A 21,863-nucleotide genomic window follows, 5' to 3' on the forward strand; every position below is an offset into this window, starting at 1 on the left:
ACGTATGAGATGGTGGAATACGTGGCAAATATCCTGAAACCTGGCCAGTTTGGTAATAGTCTGAGTGCATGATATACATATGACCATGCTTAATAGATTTAAATTCAAATATGGCGAATTTCCTTTACGGGTTGCAGATTTCCAGGCAGCCGATAGATATCCGAGTGCAGTGGACATATCCCTCCTATTCACCCAAGGTTGGGCAGGGAAAGTCCAATCATTAGAGCATAAGTTTGGGACTAAAGAGAAATGGTTCTGTTTCAGGCCTTGCAACAGACGTGCTCTGTGACCTCAAGCAAGTCACATCACCCCTCTGTGCCTCAGTTTCCCCATCTGTGGAATGGAGATAATGTTACTACCTGCCTCTCAGGGTCAGCAGGTTTAATTCCTCACTGGGTGAAATTCATCAGTCAGCCAGCACAAGGGTCAGGCTCTGACAGTGGTAATGACTAGGCTGCTGATGTGCTGAAACCACTGCCTATCTCACTGACCAATACTGTCTCGTTGTTCCCTTGTGCTCCCCCTGTCGCTCTGTATCTCTCTGTTGTCCCTTATCTTATACTTAGACTGTTAGCTCTTTGGGGCAGAGACTGTCTTTTTGTTCTGTGTTTGTACAGCACCTAGCGTAATGAGGTCTTGGACCACAACTGGGGCACCTAGGCGCTACGGTAATACAAATAATTAATAATAATAACAATAAGTGATGGCCCACTCTCCAGGGGTGAAGTTCAGCCTATTGTCAGTAAAACCCTTTGGAAGGAGCCACTAGGAGCGCAAAGAGCAGATTATTGTTGTATGACAGCGATGGCTGCAAAAGGCCGCTTTAGCGGAAAGGAAAGACTGGTGGTCCCTCCCAGCTTCCTCTGCCACGACCCTTGGCTATTCCCATAAACAGAGGGCTGGGAGGGGAAGTCAGCAGAAAGGAAAGGGCCCGAAGGAAGCTGACAGCATTACATGGCACTGGAGCCGCGAATGGAGTCGTGGGGCTGATTAGTCAGCGTGGTTTCAGGGACCGGGAGGAGGGGAGACAAACTGGATCTCACCTCTCTCCATAGTGCACGTTCTCCCAGCCGAGGGGCAGGATGTGGCAGGGCCATTTTGACAGAGTGCTTCTTTCCTGAAAGGGAAAAAAAAAGGGGCCTGGAGTTTTCTTTGAAATGACGGTTCCTTTTATTTTCGGACCTTGGCAGCAGAAGCTCTAGCTGAGAGGTTCAAGTGGAGAAACACTTTTCCTTTTCAGCGTTGGGTTTTGGAGTCAGCACTGATGCCTCTCCAGATAAGCCAGCCCTGCATTTGACCCAGGCCTCCTACCAACTGCCATGCTCAGTCATGAGAAAAGCAACGCTCCCACGCAGGGTGGGTGCTCTCCCCCCACACCTCGGGGCTCCCAGTCAATCCTGCCCTTGGTTCTTATCTGGCCCCTATCACCCCAGTATCGGACTCGCTTTACTGTGAGGCAGGGCAGTGTTATTATCCCCATTGTACAGATGGGAACTTGAGGCACAGAGAGGCTAAGTGACTTGCCCATGGTCACACAGAAAGTCTGTGACGAAGCAGGGACTTGAACCCTGGTCTGTCCAGGTAAACCATAGGCTACTGTCCTAGCTACTGCCTCAAGTACTTGGTTAGCCCTTGTCCTCCCCTTACCTGGCAGGCTCCACTGCAACCCCACGCCTCAGCCCCACAGTCCAGTCCTGTGCTGACTGCCATTCACTGTTTATGCCGTAAACTGCGGCGGGGCTTGGACCGCACACGCAGTCCAGTTCGCTTTAGGATGTGGTGGTGAAACACTGCACTGCAGGACCATTTAGAGCATTCACCCAGGGTATTGCCAACCCCGACAGCTCAAAAATTATGAGCCAGGTCTCAAAAAAATCAGGGGGGTTGGCTTAAAAAATCCTGAGATTTTACAGGATAACAACTGCTGGGTTCTTTTTCTTGGCCTCCAGGTTTCTGAGCTTTCAGGTCACACTCAGGCTACGTCTCCAGGCTTTTCATTGCACATACGAAGGCGAGAAACATGCTAGTCACAAAGGAAGCTGAGATTCTCACAGAATCATTTGAACCCTGGAGCTGGGGCCAAACTTGTAATAAGCTGTGGGCTGATGCCGCACGGCACAGGTGAGTGGGAGATGGCCAGCAGAAATGCACAGCTGTTCAGCATAGGACCTTTGTGCGAAGGTAGGGCTAGTGGGAGGGGTGTGTGTGTGTGTGTGTGTGTGTGTGTGTGTGTGACACAGAGAAGGCTATTTGCTACAGCTGGAGGTGTGAGTGTGTAGGTTTCTGGCTGTATGGGAGGTACCAGGGATCAGGAAGACGAGGGTTCTCTTCTGTAGAGGAAGAGAGCAGGAGGGTATTGACCCTAGGGCTTGGAGGTCACTGGTGGCTGGGAGTCATTGACTGGTACAGTGGAGATCTTAGTATGATCAACTGGGAATCACTGCTCTGCTTTGCTCCTACCTTCGATGGGGACGGGGGTTGAACACACAGCTCCTGCCTGGCAGAAGAGCGTTGGGACGCGTTAGGTCAGGAAAGGATCATGCGTCACTTTGCCAAGTTCAGTGTTGAGAAAAGATTACCCAGACACAGGATCCGAGGTCCTCGGCTCCTGGTCCAGCGGCGGCTGGGAGAGCCGTGATGGGGTCTGCAGGTCAGAGTACTGCTCCTTCACTTCACTCCTGCATGCGTTTGCCTTGCCCTGAGGCTGGCCAGACTGGAGGACGCTGGAGTGGAGCAAGCCCCTAAAGAAGTCAGCTGCGGGCCCAGTGTTTAGGACGCCGGTTGCCCTGGAAGGTGGCTCTCTGCTGATGTCTCCCTACAGGGATCTTATAACACCCATCTTGATGCCATTCCCCGAGGAACCCTCTCTATACATCCCCATTCCTACAGCCTCCCCCCTAACGGTTCCTCTTTCTTAAATCCTTAAACCTCACCAGGGACTAAAGTAGTGGTGTGGAGCAAGAGAAACCACTCACCAGACCAGCTCTTCAGCCCCCGGGCACGTTATAGCTGAAGAAATAAGGTTAGTGCTCTTATCTGATGGAGCAATAGTCCTGCCAAAGCTTGCTGCTATCAGCTCAGGACACATGTGCAATTGGCAAAGGTTCTGGGACAGAATAATACAAAGCGTTTTCATTGTGGAGTCAACAATGATGAGAGAAGGAGCCTCACATTGGTGTAAAAGGCACACTCCATACAAGCTCAAGACAGGAGGATGCAGTCAAAGTCAACATCAGGGGCGAGCAGATTATTATAATCATATTTTTATTCTCGAAGGAGAGGTCTGACATTGAAAATGGCCTGGAGCCAGAAATATGAAACACAGGGATTTTGGCTGCATAGAAAAACTATATGTGCAGCCATGAAATGAACTGAAATCAACGGCTTTGCCAGCTTACCTGGTGACATCTGTGCAAGCAGGACAGGTTTGCCAGTGTGCCAGGGTCCACATGAATCTATTGCAGCCTCGTGTTGATTCGCAGGAGGAAAGAGATTTTCAAAGCTGCTAAATAAGTGACGGGGAGATTTCCAGGACAGAAGTGATACAACAGTGACAATCAGAAATTTGGGGATTTGTTTCCTTATATCCAGATCCTCTAATTGATACGATGTATGGCCCTTGATTTTCAGAATACTTGGATATGTGCAAAGTGTGAGTTTGCAATTAAGCATTTAATTTGTGCATGCAGTTACCCTGATTGTGTATGTATTGGGTAATTACAATGAAAATATCCACAATTAAGCATTAATTGTGTGCTTTGCATCTGCCACTGTGTGCCCACATTCTATGAAAATCTGCCCACGAATATACCATGGATTCTTTTTCAGCCACGCGTGATATGTCTCCTCAAGTGAGTTCTATCAGGCCAGTTCCTTGCCATACCACTGGTTCAATATAGATTTAGGAACATTTGAATTGCCAGACTGGATCAGACCCAAGCTCCATCTAACCCAGTATCCTGTCTCTAGTGGTGGCTGGCACCAGATGCTTCAGCGGAAGGTATAAGAACCTCACAGTAGGCAGATGTGAGGCAGTCTGCCCCTCCATCAGTTCTCATCCTTGTCTTTGGTAGTTAGAGATTGGTTTACATCCTGAAGCACAAAGTTTAATATCCTTTCCAGAACTTTTGTTAGCAATAACTATTAACTCTGGACATACTTTTTATCCATATAAATACCCAATCCCTTTGAGAAACTTGTTAAATTCTTGGCCTCGATAACTTCATGTGGCAATGAGTTCCGCTGTCTAATTGCCAGTTACATCAGGTTTGGATTTGTCATTCTTGTCATACCAGTGGTTCTCTAATCCCTTCTCTCTCTAATCCCCCAGTAATTCTGTGATATCCTTTTGACAAAGGTTGAACAGTACTGTGCATGAGGCTGCAGCATTGATTAATAAAATGGCATTATAATATTTTCTGTATTGTTCTCCATCTCATTCGTTATGCAGCGTAAGTCAGTTGGGTTACTCATATGCTTCCATGCCTTCCTGGATCAGGGCCTTGACTCAAAATGTCATTGTAAATGGAGAATTATCCTCACATGGGTGTGTTTCTAGTATGGTCCTGCAGGATTGGTTTTTGGTCCTATTCTAGTTATCTTTATCGATAATTTGGAAGGCAACATAAAATCAGTGATAAAGTTTGCAAATGATACAAAGACGGGGCAGGGGGAGATGAATAATGAAGAGGAGGGGTCCCTGATATGGAACGATTTGGTTTGCTTGGGAAACTGGGCACAAGCAAATGACAATTTCAGTATAGCCAAATGTAAAGGCATACATCTAGGAACATACTTACAAGATGGGGGTCTCTATCCTAGGAAGCAGTGACTCTGAAAAGACTTGGGGGTCGCGGTAGATAATCACCCCGACATGAGCTCCTAATGCAGTGCTGTGGACAAAAGGGCTAATACCATCCTTGGATGTATAAACCGGGGAATTTTGAGTAGGAATAGAGGCCAAGGACTGACTCTGTCTTTGGCACTTGTGTGACGACAGTTGGAACCCTGTGGTCCAGTTCTGTTGTCCACAATTCAAGAAGGACATTGATAAATTGGAGAAGGCTCAGAAAAGAGTCACGAGAATGATTAAAAAATGGGCAAACTTGCCTTAGACTCGAGGACCTCTGTCTGTTTAGCTTATCAAAGAGAAGGTTAAGGGGTGACTTGATCATAAGTCCATAAGTAGCTACATGGAACAGAAATTTGATAATCTAGGACTCTTCGATCTAGCAGCTAAAGGTATAACAAGGTAAAAAGATTTCCAGGCTGGATGTTGAAGCTAGGCAACTCAAAGTAGAAATTAAGCACAAGTTTTTAATTAACCGCTGGAACAATTTTCCAAGGGTTAGGGTAGATTTTCCATTGCTAGTAATTTTTAAATCAAGATTGGATGTTTTTCTAAAAGAGCAGTTCCAGTTCAACCTCAGTGATTGGACTTGAAGCAGTAATTAATTCAGGGAAGTAAGTCCCCTGGCCTGTGTTACATGGGATGTCAGACTACATGATCACAGAGGTCTCTTCTGGCCTTAAAATATGTGACTCAATTAATAACCCCCTTGTAGGTGGGCATCAGTTCGTTTTGTGTGTTGTTCGTTGTGTTAGGTGAGTGTGTGTTCCTGCAGAACCGCTGCAATTAGTCCCCTGTACACATGCGTCTTCCGCAGAAGCGAGGGGAAGGCAGCTTTTGTCTTTATACTGAATTAGAGGAGCGCTTGAAGTCAGCCGTGACCTTGGATTGACGTTGTGTGAAATTCAGCCGTCGTTTTTCAGGAGGTTCGCTCCCTGTCTGGACGTTGGCCGTGCATGGTGGCAGTCACCCCAAATGTTGCTGTGTATGAATTTTGACACTCCCCCCCGCTCCCCACAGAGCCCAGCCCCATGAATTTCCAACCCACCCCCTGAGTTTAACTTTACTTTTCCCCAGCTGGGAAGCTGCAGCTGGCAGTCGACCATCCAGGAGTTGGCCTAGCACTCGGCTCTGCGTTTCCATAGCAATAAGCGCAGAGCAGGAAACAGCGAGAGGAGCAGGAAGGAAGTGCTTTGCTCCCTCTGTGTGGTGCGTTCGGGCTCACGCCGCCGCGAAGCCTTGAAACCATGCCATGAAAACACAAAGCAGAGCTGGGAGGCGCTGGGAGGCGGTCGGGGGGTACGAGGTGGAGGTGAAGCAGCACCAGATGAAGAGGGAAGATCATTTCACAGCCCAAATTGTTGGAGACCATCAAATCGTTCAGCTCCAAATTATACCTACAGAGTCTTCAAATGACTTCCAGATTCCACACATCGAAGGCAATATGCAGCCGGACGGCCAAGAAACATGCCGTTCGAGAGCCTGGTCCAAACTTCTCGCTGGGGTGACTCCCCCTGAAGTCACTGATGGGGTGGATTTTTGGCTCACTATTTGAATAGGGCCTGCATAAAACCAGCAGTGTGTGTGTGTGAGCTCTGCCGGCCAGTGCTGGAGCAGAAGTGGAGGCAGGGCTTCGCCCTACGGTTTCATGCTGCGTTTGGTGCTAGAAGGAAGGTGACATTTGTCAGATGGGCGGAGGGGGGAGATTTTTATGGCTTATGAAACCAACCCTCCCCCCCGGCAATCTTTGCAAGGGAAAAACACAACACGGCACAGCTTAATCCTTTAAATACCCCAGCCCCAGATTTGCACAGGCCTTGAGGCTGCTAAAAGTGCAGATTGTATGATTTGCAAAAGCGACTCCGCCGTTCAGGCGCCCCACTCCCAACAGGAGTTGGGCATCTAACTCACGGTGGCGCTCTTTGGCTCTCACGAGGCGCCTAGCTGCAGCTTTACCTGTGCAGATCTGCGCCCCGCCCTTGCCCGGAGCCTAACCGCTCTTGCTCCAAACTCTGCCCTGAGGCTCTGGCTCTCAATGACGAGGGCAAACCCAACGTGTGTAGGTTCAGTGCTGACGAGTAGAGTTCAGTGACGTGTCCCTCCCACTGCAAGGAGGTCGCTGACATCCTCATGTCCTGAACCCAGCTATGAAGAGTCCATGCTCTGCAAAAAAACAGCTCTGGTAGTAGTCAAAGAGCTAGCTTTCGCAGGGCAGAGGCCTCCTTTCCCTCCGTCTCCAGGGCTGGGATCTCGCAGCTCAGGCCAGTGGCTGGCTCATCTCCAGCACAGGCCTTTGCTTTCTCCCAGGGCTCTGGCTGTCTGCTGCACACTGCCCTAAACCAAGGGGAAGCCACAGGAAGACTTCTCCGACCTCCACCTCCTCCAGCCCACCCACGTGCTGTGACCCCACGGTTCTGTTCCCAGCAGTAGTAATCACCTCTGCATTTCCGTGACTCCAGATCTTCCTCTGGGGTGAGAGGAAACATTTGTCCTAGCGTTAGCCTGGGTAGCTAGGGCCACTGGGTTCTCAGCCGGGCTCTGCCACGGATTCGCCCTCGTCACATTAGTGAGGGCAGCATTGAGTTTTGAGGCCCAGCCGAAGTAGGGAATGGAGTAGAGCTCCGTCCAGGCGTGCAAAGGGCTGCAGAACCCTTCCGAACTCACCTCCTCCTTTCCAAGGGCCGGGCCTGCTCTGCCATTGGACGTGGGGCCTTCGCCGCTCCTCGTGGGCTGAGGCGTGCAGCGGAGGTGCCGCTGAGCCTGACCACGGTTGCCTCTTGCGTGGGTCAGCGTTCCAGTCTCCACCTGGCCTCGCCAACCCGTCACGGCAAGCTCCCCCCGCAGCATCAGCTCGTGCGCCCGGCATGGTCTCGCCTGGTACAGCTCAATGGCTCATCGATGGGGTGTAAACCGGCCGCTGGGAGTGGAATGGCATAAGACGCAGAGCTGCTGCTTTTGGAGGTGAAGGCTGATGGTTCATGCCCCACCAGACAGAAGTTCCCCCATGCACGGGAACTTCAACACAGCCCTGCATGTTGATAAGGAGAGGGAAAGTTGCTGAAGGTCTAATGAAGACAGAAAAGAGACCATGAAAGAGAGACACCTGCAAAAAAAGAACCAGGGGACAAGGGGTAAAATGAGGCTCTAGGTCAGAAATTCCCCAGTTACCATCAGACAAATGAGCTGGTGCCTGAGATACCACCCCGTGCAATGATGTCATTACAACGCCCGTGCTTCTGCAGCGAAGGAAGCAGGAAGCCTGAAGCAGCCAGCCAGTCTCTCGTCCTCCGCTTTTCCCCATGGGTTTCAAGGAACAATGTGTCCCCAGAGGAGCCGTGCCACAGCAGTTTTTGGGGAAGGGTTCTGGTGTTCAGAGTTTCCTCCTTGTGGCTGACGCTGGTTCCCCTCGATTGAAATGAGACTGTGTGAGGCGAAGGGATCCTCTCCTAAGGGCCATGGTAGAAGGCTCATCTCTTGGGGCATATAAGGTCTGCATCCACTGCAGCTGTTAGCGATCCTCCCAGCCCAGGGCTGCAGACTTGTGCTAGCGGGGTTCGTGCCAGGCTGCTAAATATAGCGGGTCGATGTTGCGCTCCGGCTCTGCAGCCTGGCACAAGTCTGCGGCCCCAGGCTGGGAGCCTCGCTCCCAGCTGCAGAGTAGACAGACCCTTCAAACTCGTGTAGGCTGGGCCGAGCACTAGAATGGCACCGTAGGGAATTGCCCCTCCATTGCCCCAGTGGCTCTTTTCTATCTCCAGCTCCTAGGATGATTCAGTGGCCATCTCGCCTGCCGCCAGCTGGGCCCATCGTTACTTTCTCTCTCGTGGCTATGTCCCCACCATCTCTCTGCCCAACAGGCCCCCACTGGCAGAGCTCGCCTACCCATCCTGCACTCCGCAGGGTCGGGAGACAGTTACATACCTGGCCCCTGGTGAGGTGCACACACTAGAAAGCCTAGTGCCCCCACCCATGAGGAAACACCACTGAACCCCTCATGTTCAGGCCGTGATGCTGGCGAGGGTTAGAGCAGCAGACTGGGAGCCAGGAGCTACGGCGTTGCGTCTCTGGCTCTGCCTGGGAGCCCAGCAGCGTCACTTTCCCCACAGATCCTTACTTTCCTGGGGTTGGGGTTAACCAGTCAACGTCCGGACAGCCTTTGGAAAATACAAAGAGGGGAAGGATCAAATCGAATCGCCACCTCTCTGCATCCAGCCTCACCTACCTGCGTGGCTCGTTATACCTTGCCCATCACCCGGAGCATCTATGTGCTATTAGAATCAGTGCTGAGGCCACTGCGGGTCAGGACTGGGGGCTTAACCATCCTCTGGGGGGCCGGGGGAGAAGCCAGCCGAGTGCCAGTCCCGGCAGGCACCGTTAGTCTTCTGTTTCATGAGCACTATAATTACGTGTAGCAAACGTGGACGAAAGCAACAGAACTCTCTGCCAAAAAGACTATCTCTGCCTTCTGAGGCTTCTGCAATGAGCGTGTATCTATAAACGAAGAGCTTCCCAAGAACCAATAACGAAAGGGTCAGTTGCCGGATCCTATCTTAGCCTTTCCCAGTTCTCCCCGCTCCGGTCACCCTGCCCCCCTCCCACACCCTTGTTTTGCAGCGGGCTGTGAGAAATCCCCCACACCAGCCCTGCTCAGGGATGTGGCAGACGCCCGTTGCCGGGGGTGGCAGTGACTGTTTGTGTTGGTGCCGACAGGCCGGCTGGCATGCTTTTCCTAAGGGAGGCTTTAGCAGAGGCTGTGCATTTCTGGGAATTGTGTGGGTCAGGGAAGGAGGTTATTGTTTGAGTTACAAGTGTGCAACGCGCTGATGAGATCAGGTCTTGGTGCTCGGTGGTGGAGCAGCTGAGCCGTCTGCACCGTGGCTGATGGAGCGATAAGCTGGAGATGGATTTTATCGGGGCAGATCCAGTCACATTGATACAATGAGAGCGGTGGAGCAGAACGCCGGCAGAGGTCCCCCACTCCGCTTCTCTGCCCCGCTCCCAGGAGGCAGGCAGGCAAGTCTGGGGATTTGAGTTGGTTTTAAGAAAGTGATAAAAACAAAAGAGCTGGGCAAAGCCAGAAAGAGTGTGGCAGGGAGTGTGCCCATGTAACTCACAGGTCTGCTACTGCTCCTCAATCCAGACAAGCCCTACTCCTGAGAGTCCGACCCTGGGACTCCACACCTCCGCCAGTAGTCCTCAGGCCAGACCTGGATCTCTCCGAGCACGCGCCAGGCCACCCGCCCTCTACTTGGCCAGTCCAGAACTGCGCCAGTCCAGGCCAGAGCCCCACTTTACATGCACAGCTCTGCCAACGCATCACGGTTCTTAGCATCCCAGTGCTCAGCCTGCATGCAACACTGCAAATGCCCCTCACCACTGACGTGCAACACTGGTTTTATTCCTACCTCGAACCCGCACAGCTCTGACCGTGCTCCCCAGCTGTCACCCCCACTGGTCCGCGCTGTGGCCTCTCCGGAGCTGAGACGGCTAGCACAGACCAGAGTCAAGCGCAAGCTTTCCTCATCCAGCTTCTCCAAGGCCCGTTGCTCCTGGCTGGCAACACCCCAGCTATCACAGTCCCGGACCGCGCAGCTGGCCAGCGCTGGCCAGAACATGACGTTGCGGACAGGGGTTACGGACACTTCCCGCACACAGCCTTGCCGATGCACTTTCATTGTGCCCTGCTGCATCGCTAGCGCTCTGCATCTGCACGCCTTCTCCCCCGCTACCCTGCCCGCCAACACCCCTGCTAATTCAGTCCTGGGTCCCCCATTCCCCTCCCAGCACCCTTCTGCCCTGTCAAGCACTGCCCTCTTTGAGAGAGTCCTCTTGGTCCCGCAGCCCCATGAATCACAAACTTGGAGGGGGGGAGAAAACATCAGTGTCCTGATTACAAAGGAACGGTGCAGCCGGGGGAAGTGAATGCATTGCAACCCGAAGCCGAGGTTTTGCCTTTGGCCCTTTAACACTGGAGCTGCCGGCGTTGGCGCAGGAGACCGAGGTGCTTCCCACCGCAACCGCTCTGCCAAGCATTCTAAATGGCTCCCTCATCTCCAGAGCATGTTGCTCTCCAGGCTTGGAGCTGGACCCTTGACGGAGCATCCCAAACGATCCTGGGAGAGACAGGCCTGCAGCATGGAAGGGGCATCCTTCTGGGCCATCCCGGCTTTGCAGATCGCTGCTGAATTGGGACAATATAGGAAGTGCTCAATGGGAAAGCGTCGTGTGAGAGTTTGCGAGCCCTTGCCTTCCCACAGCAGCCTTTATCGAGGCTCCATTGCAGATCGGCGCTTTCCATGGGCCAAAAGGGAAGTGTATTAACACCGGACTTCTCAGGGTCAAGGATGCAGGGCAAGCAGCGAGGAGAAAGGCTGTGGGGGCCAGAGGGGGGATGAAAATAGCAAAATGAATGACTTGGACTTCCTGTGGTAGGCAGATGGAGAGAGACAGCCACCCACCCAGACCCAAATCCAGAGAGCCAGATCCTCTACTGGTGTAAATGGGCATCACTCCATTGGCTTCAGTGGAGCGACGCTGTTCAACACCCGCTGAGGATCCGCTCCACGGTCCCCAGGAGCACCTTGGTTAGCGTTAAAGACAGTTGCTTAGCTCTTATTCCTCGTTATGCTGTTGCTATTTTGAGCAGCAGCCAAAATAGTTAGCATAGCGAAAGGGAAGAGTATTAAGACACAGCCCTGGTGTCTCAGCAAACTCCACCCTGGCGTAAGCCTTGCTTCTAGCCGTTGGCGATTTCTAATCTCATCCCTAGCCTCTCTTACACAGTGTCACTCACCTCAGTGCAGTGGGGCAGGAGGCAGGCTTTAGGTAGCTATGCTCATCACAAGGGCCGCTCTGACTATACATCCAATGGCCACGGCCAAATCAGGCAGTCCTTACCCATGCAAAACTCTCAGCAGGGTGGATGGGAGCTGAGAGCGGGCAAACGCTGCATTTATTTCCCTTTTGGGAAAGCCCTGTGGAACTGACCAGGAAATCGATCAACTTTCTATCGCTTTCTTGACCTGTCCTCTGGAATTAATGGAGAATGATGTCCCTCCTCCTCAACCGAACCTACAGAAAGAGAACAGTCGCTGTTAACTGCAGAGTCGTTTTTATGGAACTTTGTGAAATTCCTCTAGGACCCTATTGGTTCCTGTTGAATCCCCTGTTAAATTCTGCAGGGCCTTCCGTACGTGTTAGTGAACTGAGAGGAGTTCAAACTCTGTTACAAAAGGGAGAGAGATCAGATGGGCTGGATCACTTGATGATGACCTCTTCTGTTCATTCTCTCTGAAGCACCTGGCATTGGCCACCCTTGGAAGACAGGATACTGGGCCGGCTGGACCATTGGTCTGACCCAGTATGGCCATAGTTATGTGCTAGAACTGTCAGTAGAACGCAGAGATGATCCCAGGCTGCAGAATTCAAGTTTGAATTTGGGTCCACGTTTTCCCAGAGTTGCAGGGGTGCTTAGATCAAGGGTTTTGGCTAGATAGTCTATGACATCTAGAGCCAAATGGCCACAAACTCAGGGTGACTGACCCGGACACTTCATCCATTGTATTGATACCAAACAGGTTCCTCAGCTGTTGGAAGGAAGAAGAGACTCAGACCCCATGTTTGAATCAGTGGTGCAGTGGCTTAGTTCTTTCCTCCCAGCAGTGTCTGGATCTGTGTAACAGATGGACATACACCCAATCTCGAATAGAAATCAGGACTTTGCAGCTATCCCGTCCCCCTTAATAATGGCCTGGATCCCACCCCCGCATTCCCAAATGCTAGGTGAGCTCAGATGCAGATCAGACTAGCTTAGCATCACGTGCCCATCCCTTGGTTAATCTGAGAGGTGCATTTCAGAGGCTGCACGTGTGCTGAGAGCAGCATAGATTTCTTGAATTCATTCATTCATGGGAATCTGTTTGGGATTTTCCTGATTCTGATCAGTTTGGCATTGGTATTCTGGAGGTTGGCTTTAAATCCTGGGCCCAAACAAATCCCAAAGCTCAGAGGAACTCCCCTGACCCTGCCCATTTTCACCTGCCCCACCTGCCAAGTCAGAAATCATTTGAGCTTTACAACTTCCCAGCAAATCTGAGTCAAGCTCCAGGCTTGGCATGAAACCAGGCGAGTTTCATGTTTTGCGGTGAACAATTTTTATGGCTCCACTGCTCCCTCTTCCATAGGGCAGATGAGAAGTCAGGTCCATGTATACGGAGATGTAAAAGGGCGGCTATCTGCACACAGTGTTCAGCTAAAGCTCCCAAAGTCTGCTCTAGGGGTAGAAGCAATCCTGGTCTGTTGTTTGCACGTTCATGGGCTGGTTTTGCAAGAGGTAAAGGAAAGTTCATGGATCCGTTGAGACATCAGCCCAAGCGGGAATCTCTCTGGGAATTCCTGCTGCAGCAGGTTGGCTCCACTGGAGGTGGAGTTTCCTGCGGGTTCTACCTCCACCCAGACCCAAGGAGAATATGCTGGCCATCAGCTCTGGACCCAGGAGGCTGGGCTGAGGACGTCCAAAAACCAGCAAACTCTGCAAACCTTCCTGTCCGATTAACTCTTTTTTACAAGAAAGCTTTTGGGTGGAGGGGACTGTGTACTGGGGGAGGTCAGAAATCCAGGCCCAGGATCTCATCTAAATCCCTGTCTCTGCTAGGGAGAGATCTGGGGTTATGGTTTTCAGCCCACGCCAGGATAGATGCAGCCACTGAAGGGATTGCAGGGGAAGGGTGTGCCATTTTTTGACTTGGGTTATGCCCCTCCTAGATCTCTCACCATTTTCAATGTGGCCACAGGGACTGTGGGAGGGGAAGAAGGTGCTGGAGCCCGCACAACAGGCCAGCATCATGGTGCAGCGGTGTATGTAGGCAGGGGGAAGCCGATTACAGCACTAGTGTGGGTGGAGACTTGCTGGAGCTTGGAAGGTTTTATTGCCCCGTGTAGGAGATGAAGGGGGGAACGATGCTCAGCAACAGCTCCGAGTGACTGAGCTTCCTGGAATCTGAGAAACGTCGCAGTCCATATTTGTGGTCACGAACCACGTTTGAATTGAGATGATACAAACCACATTTCCAGAGTCAACAGCGCCTCTTGAATGCTCCTCTGAAGCGGAGCACTGGGGTGTCCCGATTTCCCCACCCGTGGGCAGGAACGCCCCCATTTTCAGGGCTGCCTGAATGGAAGACTCCCAGTGTGTTCTGCTCACCTTGAGATCTCTTCACCTCCCTTTCAGAGGCAGTCTCCCTCTGCAGTGACCGTCTCTCCCTTTCAAGCCCAGAGCCTGCCAAGTAATGAAAGCTTTCCAGATGCTGTGAAGTCTGCCCCAGAGGTGATGGTGCTTCAGTGGTGGTTAAAGTGAAACCTGCACAGATTTGATATGCTAGTCTGCTGCTATGAGCTCTGGACCGTGAGTTCTAACCTTCCCAAGACAGGAAAATGTTTGCACAAGGGTCAACTCTTGGTTTACCTTAAGCTGAGACTCTGGTTTGGACAGAAACCGAATTTGTAAAGATGGGTCTGAGCCACGAGGTTCCAAGGTGGATCTGAACTTCCACAGCTATGAGTGCATGTGGAGCGAGGCCTTTGGGTTTGGCCCATCTCAGCTAATCTGTGGATTTTCAAGTTTGTCCCAGTAGTAACAGTATATTTGCGCAATCACCCTAACTGATCCCACAGTGTTGTTCAGACTTCAGTGACTTCAGTGGGAATTGCAGGTGCTCAGCAATTCTGAAGAACAGATTTAGGTGCCTAAATATAAACGTGGGCCCCCACGTTCAGCCCCGACTTAGCTGAAAGTCACCAAATTCAGGGTCACAGCTGAGGTTCGAACTCACGGCCCAGAGCGCATAGCAGCAGGCTAGCATATCAAATCTGTGCAGGTTTCACTTTAACCCCCGCTGAAGCACCATCACCTCTGGGGCAGAATGCAGTAGCTGTTTAACAGCCCATAATTGCACAACGCAACCCTTTAGCAGAGAAATGCAGCTGGCCCTATTTAACTGCAGAGGCAATGTAAAGCTCTCCCCCTCTTGGGTATCAGCTGAAGAAAGCAACATTTTCCAAAATGAGTCCCATAAATAAGAGCTTACACTTGATGAGCAGACCCCACTGGACCAACTCGCTAGTGAATATGCATGCGGACGTAGTCTTTACATGGCTCGACAGTCCCACCTTGAGGAATTTTGGAGACATTGACACTAAACTTATATCAGCAGACCTTGGAGTGGAAGGCCCAAGGGCTGGGAATTGTTTGAGAAAATGTTTTTTTTTCATTGGAAAATGCGGCCGGTTTGTAGAGACAGAAGCTTCTCATGGGAATAGATCACTTTTGAAAAACCTTTGGTGGGGAAATGGTTTCTCGGGTCCAGAATGGAGTTGCGAGCAAAATGAGAAAGAGAGAGAGACTCACCCGGCCACATTCTTTTTGCCAAAACCTTTTGAAAGATCTCCATTGCATCCCAATGCGGAGCAGGAATAATTTTCAAAATCTTGAAAATCTTCCCGAGACAGGAAAAGGTTTGCACAAGGGTCAACTTTTGGTTTACCTTAATTAATTCTGGAAAGTACATTTTATGCATTATTCTATCCAATTTAGTCCTGGCCATCAGATTGCCTTGACTGTTGGCTGATCAGGTGCTTGGTATTTGAAAAATAAATGTTGCTGCACACAGCAGAGTGATTGTATGACTTTACTACCCCATTGCTACATTGGGGAATGGATGGCCCTAACACACTAACCTAACACATGAGGTGTGCATCAAGAAAACTTGCTTTCAGGCATCTTGAGCCTGATTTTCAAAGCACCAGAAGATCAGAGCTATAGGAAAAAATAAGGGGGTGCAATTAATGCATATGCAATGCAAATCAGGTATTGGCATATGTAGAAGGCCAGTTAGAAGCGAGCCATACTATTTACACCCACAAACACCTCATTTGTCCTTGCAGATGTCATAAATACATATTCAGACTAAATGTGCAATGGGGCACACATTGTGGCATACATCTGATGTTACAAAAATGAACCCTACTGTGTTTTGTTGCTTTATCACTTTACCAAATTCTTTTTATCGTTTTTAAAAAAGCAAGTAGGTATTTTATTTTTTAAAGAAGGACCCGATTTTTCACCAAATTAGTCGCATACAAAGTATTTGTAAAATGTGTGTGCAATCGTATGCCTAGCTGATGTGAGCATTTATTGCAGTTGTGTGCACACGGGGTGATTGCATGTGCCAAAGGTCCCTGCAGGACATTTGAGGGTGCAATCATCCAATTTGCGTGCACAGTCACAGTAACGGCATGTAAACCGGGCATGCAACTGCTCTGCAGGTAAGCAGGCTCTGGCAGTGAAGCCCTGTATGTCTGAAACTAAATTTATCGGGTCCGTCTGGGAAAGAAAACGAATGAAGAGATCCAAAGGAAATGAACATCTGTGTAACTATGAGTAAATGAAGCAATCTGCTCCAGCCACATGTCTGGGACCTTCCCTCTGTGACAACGCCTGTTTCTGAGAAAGCAATTTTAAGTCAACCTGCATCCATTTCACTAACCCTTGCACAGAAGAAAGGGAAGAGAATATAGCTAAAGTAAGGAATATATATATGCCCAGAAATAGCAAGTAAAGGGTTCACATATTGTACATGAAAGAAGATAGATGAAGAAAAGAATAAATGATGCCAAACGCTGGAGTCATTAGTCAATTTTTATCTCATTAAAGCTCCGCGCCGTGGAATTCTCATTGCCATTTTGGTTTAACAGAAGCCATTGGTGTCAGCTTTTTGTATTTTTATATCTCAGAAGTCCTCTGTTGTTATTCCTATAAATGACGTCATGAATACATCAATCTTGCTTGTGACTCTGTTCACCTCCCTGGGAACATTTTTTGGTCACCAGATCTTGTTTTCCATGTCAAACCACCTCTCCAGCATTGCTTCAGTTTTTGGTAAAGGCAGCGCAGTAACACTGCCAGCCTGCGCGGCAGAAAAGAGAGGTTTTAGACACGCTCCAGGTGTAGAATATCAATGAGATGCTGCAACTGCGCTTTGTTACTGTGCAATATTTACATGCATGCTGGCATCGGGAATATTTTCTATTGATCTGTTGCTCAGAAACCCGGTTGTATCCTTCATACCGCATCCAAGATCCGTCATCCTACCCCATCATGACACAGATGGTAGAGCAGGTTTGGGAATGACAGCAAATGTTAGCTGTGTTAACCACCTGCGCACTGCTGCACAGGTCAGTTAGAACACACGCACTGCTGCACATACACGGCTACAGAAAATGGCTAATGCCTAACACTTCATTGCCTTCAATGGACTATGATGGATCCTGGTAGCACTATAAAGGGGGCCAGTGACGCAGTAGCCATGAGGTCAACCTACCTACAGAAACAACAGCAGCAGCTCCTGCTGCCTTGCTAGCATCATCCGCTGACTGCACCATATCACCAGCTTTGTTTCTTAACCCTTTCTGGAGGCTGAAAACATTGTGTGACACCACAACATCCCCAATTCCCTTGCATAGCTAAAAGTTTTGTCAAGTCAGTTTTCCCAACCACCTACGCTCACAGACAGACAAATATATGTAGCCAAAGAGAAGAGAGGAGTAGCTAAAAGGGGGTGGGGGATGGTCCAGAGATGGTCCTTTTCCGGTGGAAGATGAGTACTGATGGTTGTCAGTTTCAGGTGAGAGTCATGACTCTTTCCTTGGGCAGGCAGAATCCCTGATCCATTAGAGATCCGGATGGGAAGGCTGGATTGGAGGCACAGTCCCACGGTTGGATGACATTTCCCCCTCTCTCCCAGTAGCAGGAGGCAGCCTCAGATGAACAGACAAAATCAATAGCAGGACCAGGCTGTTGAAATTCAGGAAACCCCAGGACATGAGATTCCATAAGCGCAACACCCATAACTTGGAGCACAAAAAGAAAAGAACAGACAACAACCAAAGCTAAAGCCCAGCCAGTGAAACCCCTTTAAATTTCCTCTGGGCCGCCTAGATCTCGATCCACGGAAAACTACCAGGCTGTTCACAGCCATTCTTCCAGTGTTTCTAGTCACTTTTCTAACCCAAACAATCTTCGCTCAACAACAAGGAAACCTTGAGCAGTCTCAAAGCGTATCGTCACAAATCCCGTTTGTTAAACAAAGCTCCATCAAGGTCCCACCATGAATCCTGATTATTAACATGGCTTTGATTAAACGATATTAGGCCTTTTCCCAAAAGTTCCAGGCTCCCGGGTTCATAAATCTATTACAGTCACTCTCCTGGAGGCAGGCCAGGTTGGTTGCTCCTTTGCCACAACACCCTCTCCTGTGAGTTACGGAGGAAGGAGACAGCATAGGTGCTCACAGACTTCTTGCCTCACTCAGCCTGCTAGTTCCTTTGCCCCGCCTTAGCTCTAAGCACCATCTAATCACACACTTAAAAGGCTAATTCCAGCACACGCCTGTTGCGTGGTGTTTCTGCACCAAGACTTTACTGCCTGAGGCCTTGTATATATTCAAGTTGCACAGGTTTAGCTAAAATTGTTTTGTTTCTAAATCAATTTAGTTAAATTTGGTGCAAAACTCAGCATGGATGCTCTTACGCCGAATTAAGCTTTAGCAATATAACCTAGGATTAAATCAATTTAAGACCATCCATGCTGGTGGGTTTTGCAGCGGTTTTACTAAAGCGATTTAAAAACACATCTTTAGTTAAATCAGGGCAATTCTGAATACAAGCCAGGCCTGAGAAGGGACCATGTCTATATTGCAAGCAAGACATGAGAAGCAATTCTTCCGCTCTGCTCCACACTGATACGACCTCAGGTGGAGGACTGTGTCCAGTTCTGGGCACCACGGATTGTGAAAGAAGTGGACAAACTGGAGAAAGTCCAGAGGAGAGCAACACAAATGATTAAAGGTCTAGAAAACATGACCTACGAGGAAAGATTGAAAAAATTGGGTATGTTTAGCCTGGAGAAGAAAAGACATGAGAACGGGGGGGGGGGGGGGGGGGGACATGAGAACAGTCTTCAAGTATGTAAAGAGAGGAGGGTGATACATTTGTTCTTGTTCACTGAGGACAGGACAAGAAGTAATGGGTTCCAGAAGAAAAAACCTGGAACCAGCACAGCTACAACAACACTACATACAACAACGGAAGATACTGAATTATGCCCACATGGAGTCAGTTGCTGGACTGGGCCCTTGGAATACACTAGGAAGCTGCATTTATAATTCCAACAACCAAATTAAATTGAGAACTAGATTGTGCCTCTTACAGGCCTCTCTGTAAACCATGCATTGGGCTCTCCTCCCTGGACTAGCAGTTGTGTTACAGCCCTCGTTGTGTATCTATTGTACACCAGTCAATTAAAAGAACCAGGTGGAAGCACCTTCTGAGATGGGACATCTGACTTCTCCTTAGCACCAGCTGGCGCCAGGCAGCCTGGAACAGCAATGCTTTCCCAGGCTACGTCTACACTACGAAATTATGTCGGTGTACAGCCACCGCAGCTATTTTATCGCTTTGAGTGTGCACTCCTGGCTCCGTGTGTCGGCAGTGCACGTCCTCCCCAGGTGCGCTTGTATCAATTGTTCTGTCAGCCTGGGGAAGTGTGGGACAACGCCTGGACGTAAGCAACGCGGTGTCTGCATGGATGGTGGAAAAGGGTACACTTTACCGGGGCCTGGAGGTCCTGGGGGGGCTGGCCCAGGCTGCAACCCCCATTACCTCCATTACGGGAGGGAGCCTGTGTTAAAAGTTTGTATTGGGCCCCAAAAAATTATGCTTGGGCCCTGCACAGCTGTGGCATGGCCCTAGCTCCATCAATTGCACCACTATGCCACTGGCGGGGAGATGGTGTTACTCCATGGGCGTTCAGAGAGGCAGCCACCCATGCCGCTCAGTTCCCAGCCTGGTGACTGCTGGGGCTTGTAGTCCTAGCCTCACCCGAAGGGCCGGGAGGGAGCGCCCGGCTTGGACTACACGTCCCACAATGCAGCGCGGCGGGAGGGCGGGAGACCCCCCCCTCCCCGCCCGCTGACGCGCTGCCCTCTTGGGGGCTGTAGTCCCCCGCAGCCGCCAGGCGTCGGCCCGGCCGGTGCGTCTGGACTACGAGTCCCATCGTGCCCCGCGCTCCGCAGGGCTGGACTGAGAGCGGGTGGGGGCGGGGCCGGGCTCGGGCCCGGGCGGACTGCGGCGGACACCGGGGCTGACTGACTGACTGAGTGAGCGCATCGGCAGCGCCCCCTTCCCCCCCTCCCCCCCCGCCTTCGGCCCCGCCGCGGGGAGCGGAGCCATGGGCGGGGAGGACGAGATCGTGCGCATCGCCAAGCGGCTGGACAAGATGGTCTCCAAGAAAAGCGCGGTGAGTCCGGGCCGGGGGCGGGGGGGGGGGGGCGAGGAGACCCAGGGGTGCCCCTCCCCCCGAGCGCCCCCTCAGCGCCCCGCGCCCCCCCCCCCCCCCGCCCGGAGCGGCCCGCCCCCTTCTTCCCTCCTCAGTGCCCCGCCCCCACAGCGCTCTCCGTGGCCCCCCCCCTTTTTCCCCTGGGGGCCCCCCCTCGGAGCGCCCCTCTTCCTTCCTCAGCGCCCTGCCACTGGGGTGCCCCCACGCCGTGCCCCCCTCTCCAGCCCCCTCCCCTGGGGTGCCCCCTCCCCGCCTGTGCCCTCCCCTAGAGAGCTCCCTGGTCTCCCCACCGTGTCTCCCCTCAAACGCGCCCGCTGGGGTGCTCCCCTCCCCCCACATGTTTATCCCCTTCTCTCCTGAGTGTGCCCCCCCTCCCCTGGGTGTGTGTGTGACCCCCGTGCCCCTCTCCCCACAACCCTATCCTGGGGTGCCCCCTACCGAGCCCTGGGCTCCCCTCTCTTGGAGGGGTCCCCCACACCGCCCTCCATTGTTTCCAGGCACGTCCCCACCCCTGTGCACCCCCAGCTGCCCTGGTGGAATCCCTTGCTTCCCCGCTTCGTTTGTCCTGCCCACTTAGCCCCCCCCCCCTTCCCCGTCATCCTCCCCAGATCACCTGCTATTCTCTAACACAGCCCCCCAGTGTGTTATCCCATACAGCCCCCCCCATCCGCTGCTGTCCCCCTCTGTGCGTGTATGCCCAGAGCACCCCTTCGCCTCCCGACAAGCGCGTCTAGCTCCAGTGCCCTCGTGTCCCCGATCAACCATCTGGCAGAAAAGCATTGTAATTCTGGAGTAGCTATCTACAAGCCACCCATTGCTTTCTGCCCCAGCTCTGTCAGCTCTCTCCTGGGTGCTTCCTTGTCGAAATGCATCAGCACCTTTCCGCCCCTGTAGTCCTCTTGCTAATGCCCTGCTGAAATGTACATGCGTACAGGGAACCCTCCCATCCCCTTTTGGTGGCCTTATCATTTACCATCAGATCTCTGCAGAAAAGCATGAGGAGTCTGGGGGAGCCCCTCCGGCTCTCCCCTGAACCTTCCCATTACAACTTCGCTGACTCCTGCAGCACCATTACTTTCTCTTAGCCCCCTGCAGTACAGGAAAAGGTAGACCCTGCAGTCCCCTCAGCCCTCTGAGGTCTCCATTATTTCCTACCACTTGCTCATCACTGCCTTGCAACAGAAGGGGAGCCCCGTGAACTCCCGTTGCTTCCCCATATTCTGCTGCTGTAGTGAGAGAAAGAGGAAGCTCCCATCACCTCTCTGTCGCCAGAGGTGTGCAGAGCTCCCATCTTCCTCTCAAATGGCCAGAGAAGAGGGGAAGCACTCCCATCATCACCTCCTAATGTTTCAGGAAGGTTTATACTGTCTCCTACCTACTTGTGGCTCCTGTTTGCCTCCCAACTAGAAAGCTTTGGTGGGAGCATCATCAACATTCAGAGCCGAAGTGAGGGAATTCCTTCATTTCCTTCCCGCCCTTCCCTCCCCCCAATTCCCTTCTGTCCCTTAGCCATGAAAATTAAAAAAAACCCCAAAGCTCTGCGTTCCCCTAAAATAACTGAAATCACTGAAGAGGTCAACCCTTAAAATGGTGGGGCGTTCTTCAGAAAAGGATAATTATGGT

General features: G+C 51.3%; 1 protein-coding gene across 2 annotated transcripts in view; it reads left to right on the forward strand.

Moving 5' to 3' along the window:
• Nucleotides 1–19,997: 19,997 nt before the first annotated feature.
• The window catches only part of TCEA2 (transcription elongation factor A2), a 28,884-nt gene continuing 27,018 nt past the window's right edge, over nt 19,998–21,863 (forward strand). Inside the window, exon 1 of one of the 2 annotated variants that reach the window (XM_067554079.1) lies at nt 19,998–20,201. In XM_067554079.1, the coding sequence (XP_067410180.1) occupies nt 20,133–20,201 (69 nt within the window). In that variant the 5' untranslated portion in view covers nt 19,998–20,132. The remainder of the gene's footprint in view (nt 20,202–21,863) is intronic. The other variant, XM_067554080.1, reaches the window with a different exon arrangement.

This window comes from Emydura macquarii, unplaced genomic scaffold, assembly GCF_026122565.2.
Source record: "Emydura macquarii macquarii isolate MOO-44397 ecotype Brisbane River unplaced genomic scaffold, CSIRO-AGI_Emac_v2 contig_1483, whole genome shotgun sequence".
Taxonomy (NCBI): Eukaryota; Metazoa; Chordata; order Testudines; family Chelidae; genus Emydura; species Emydura macquarii.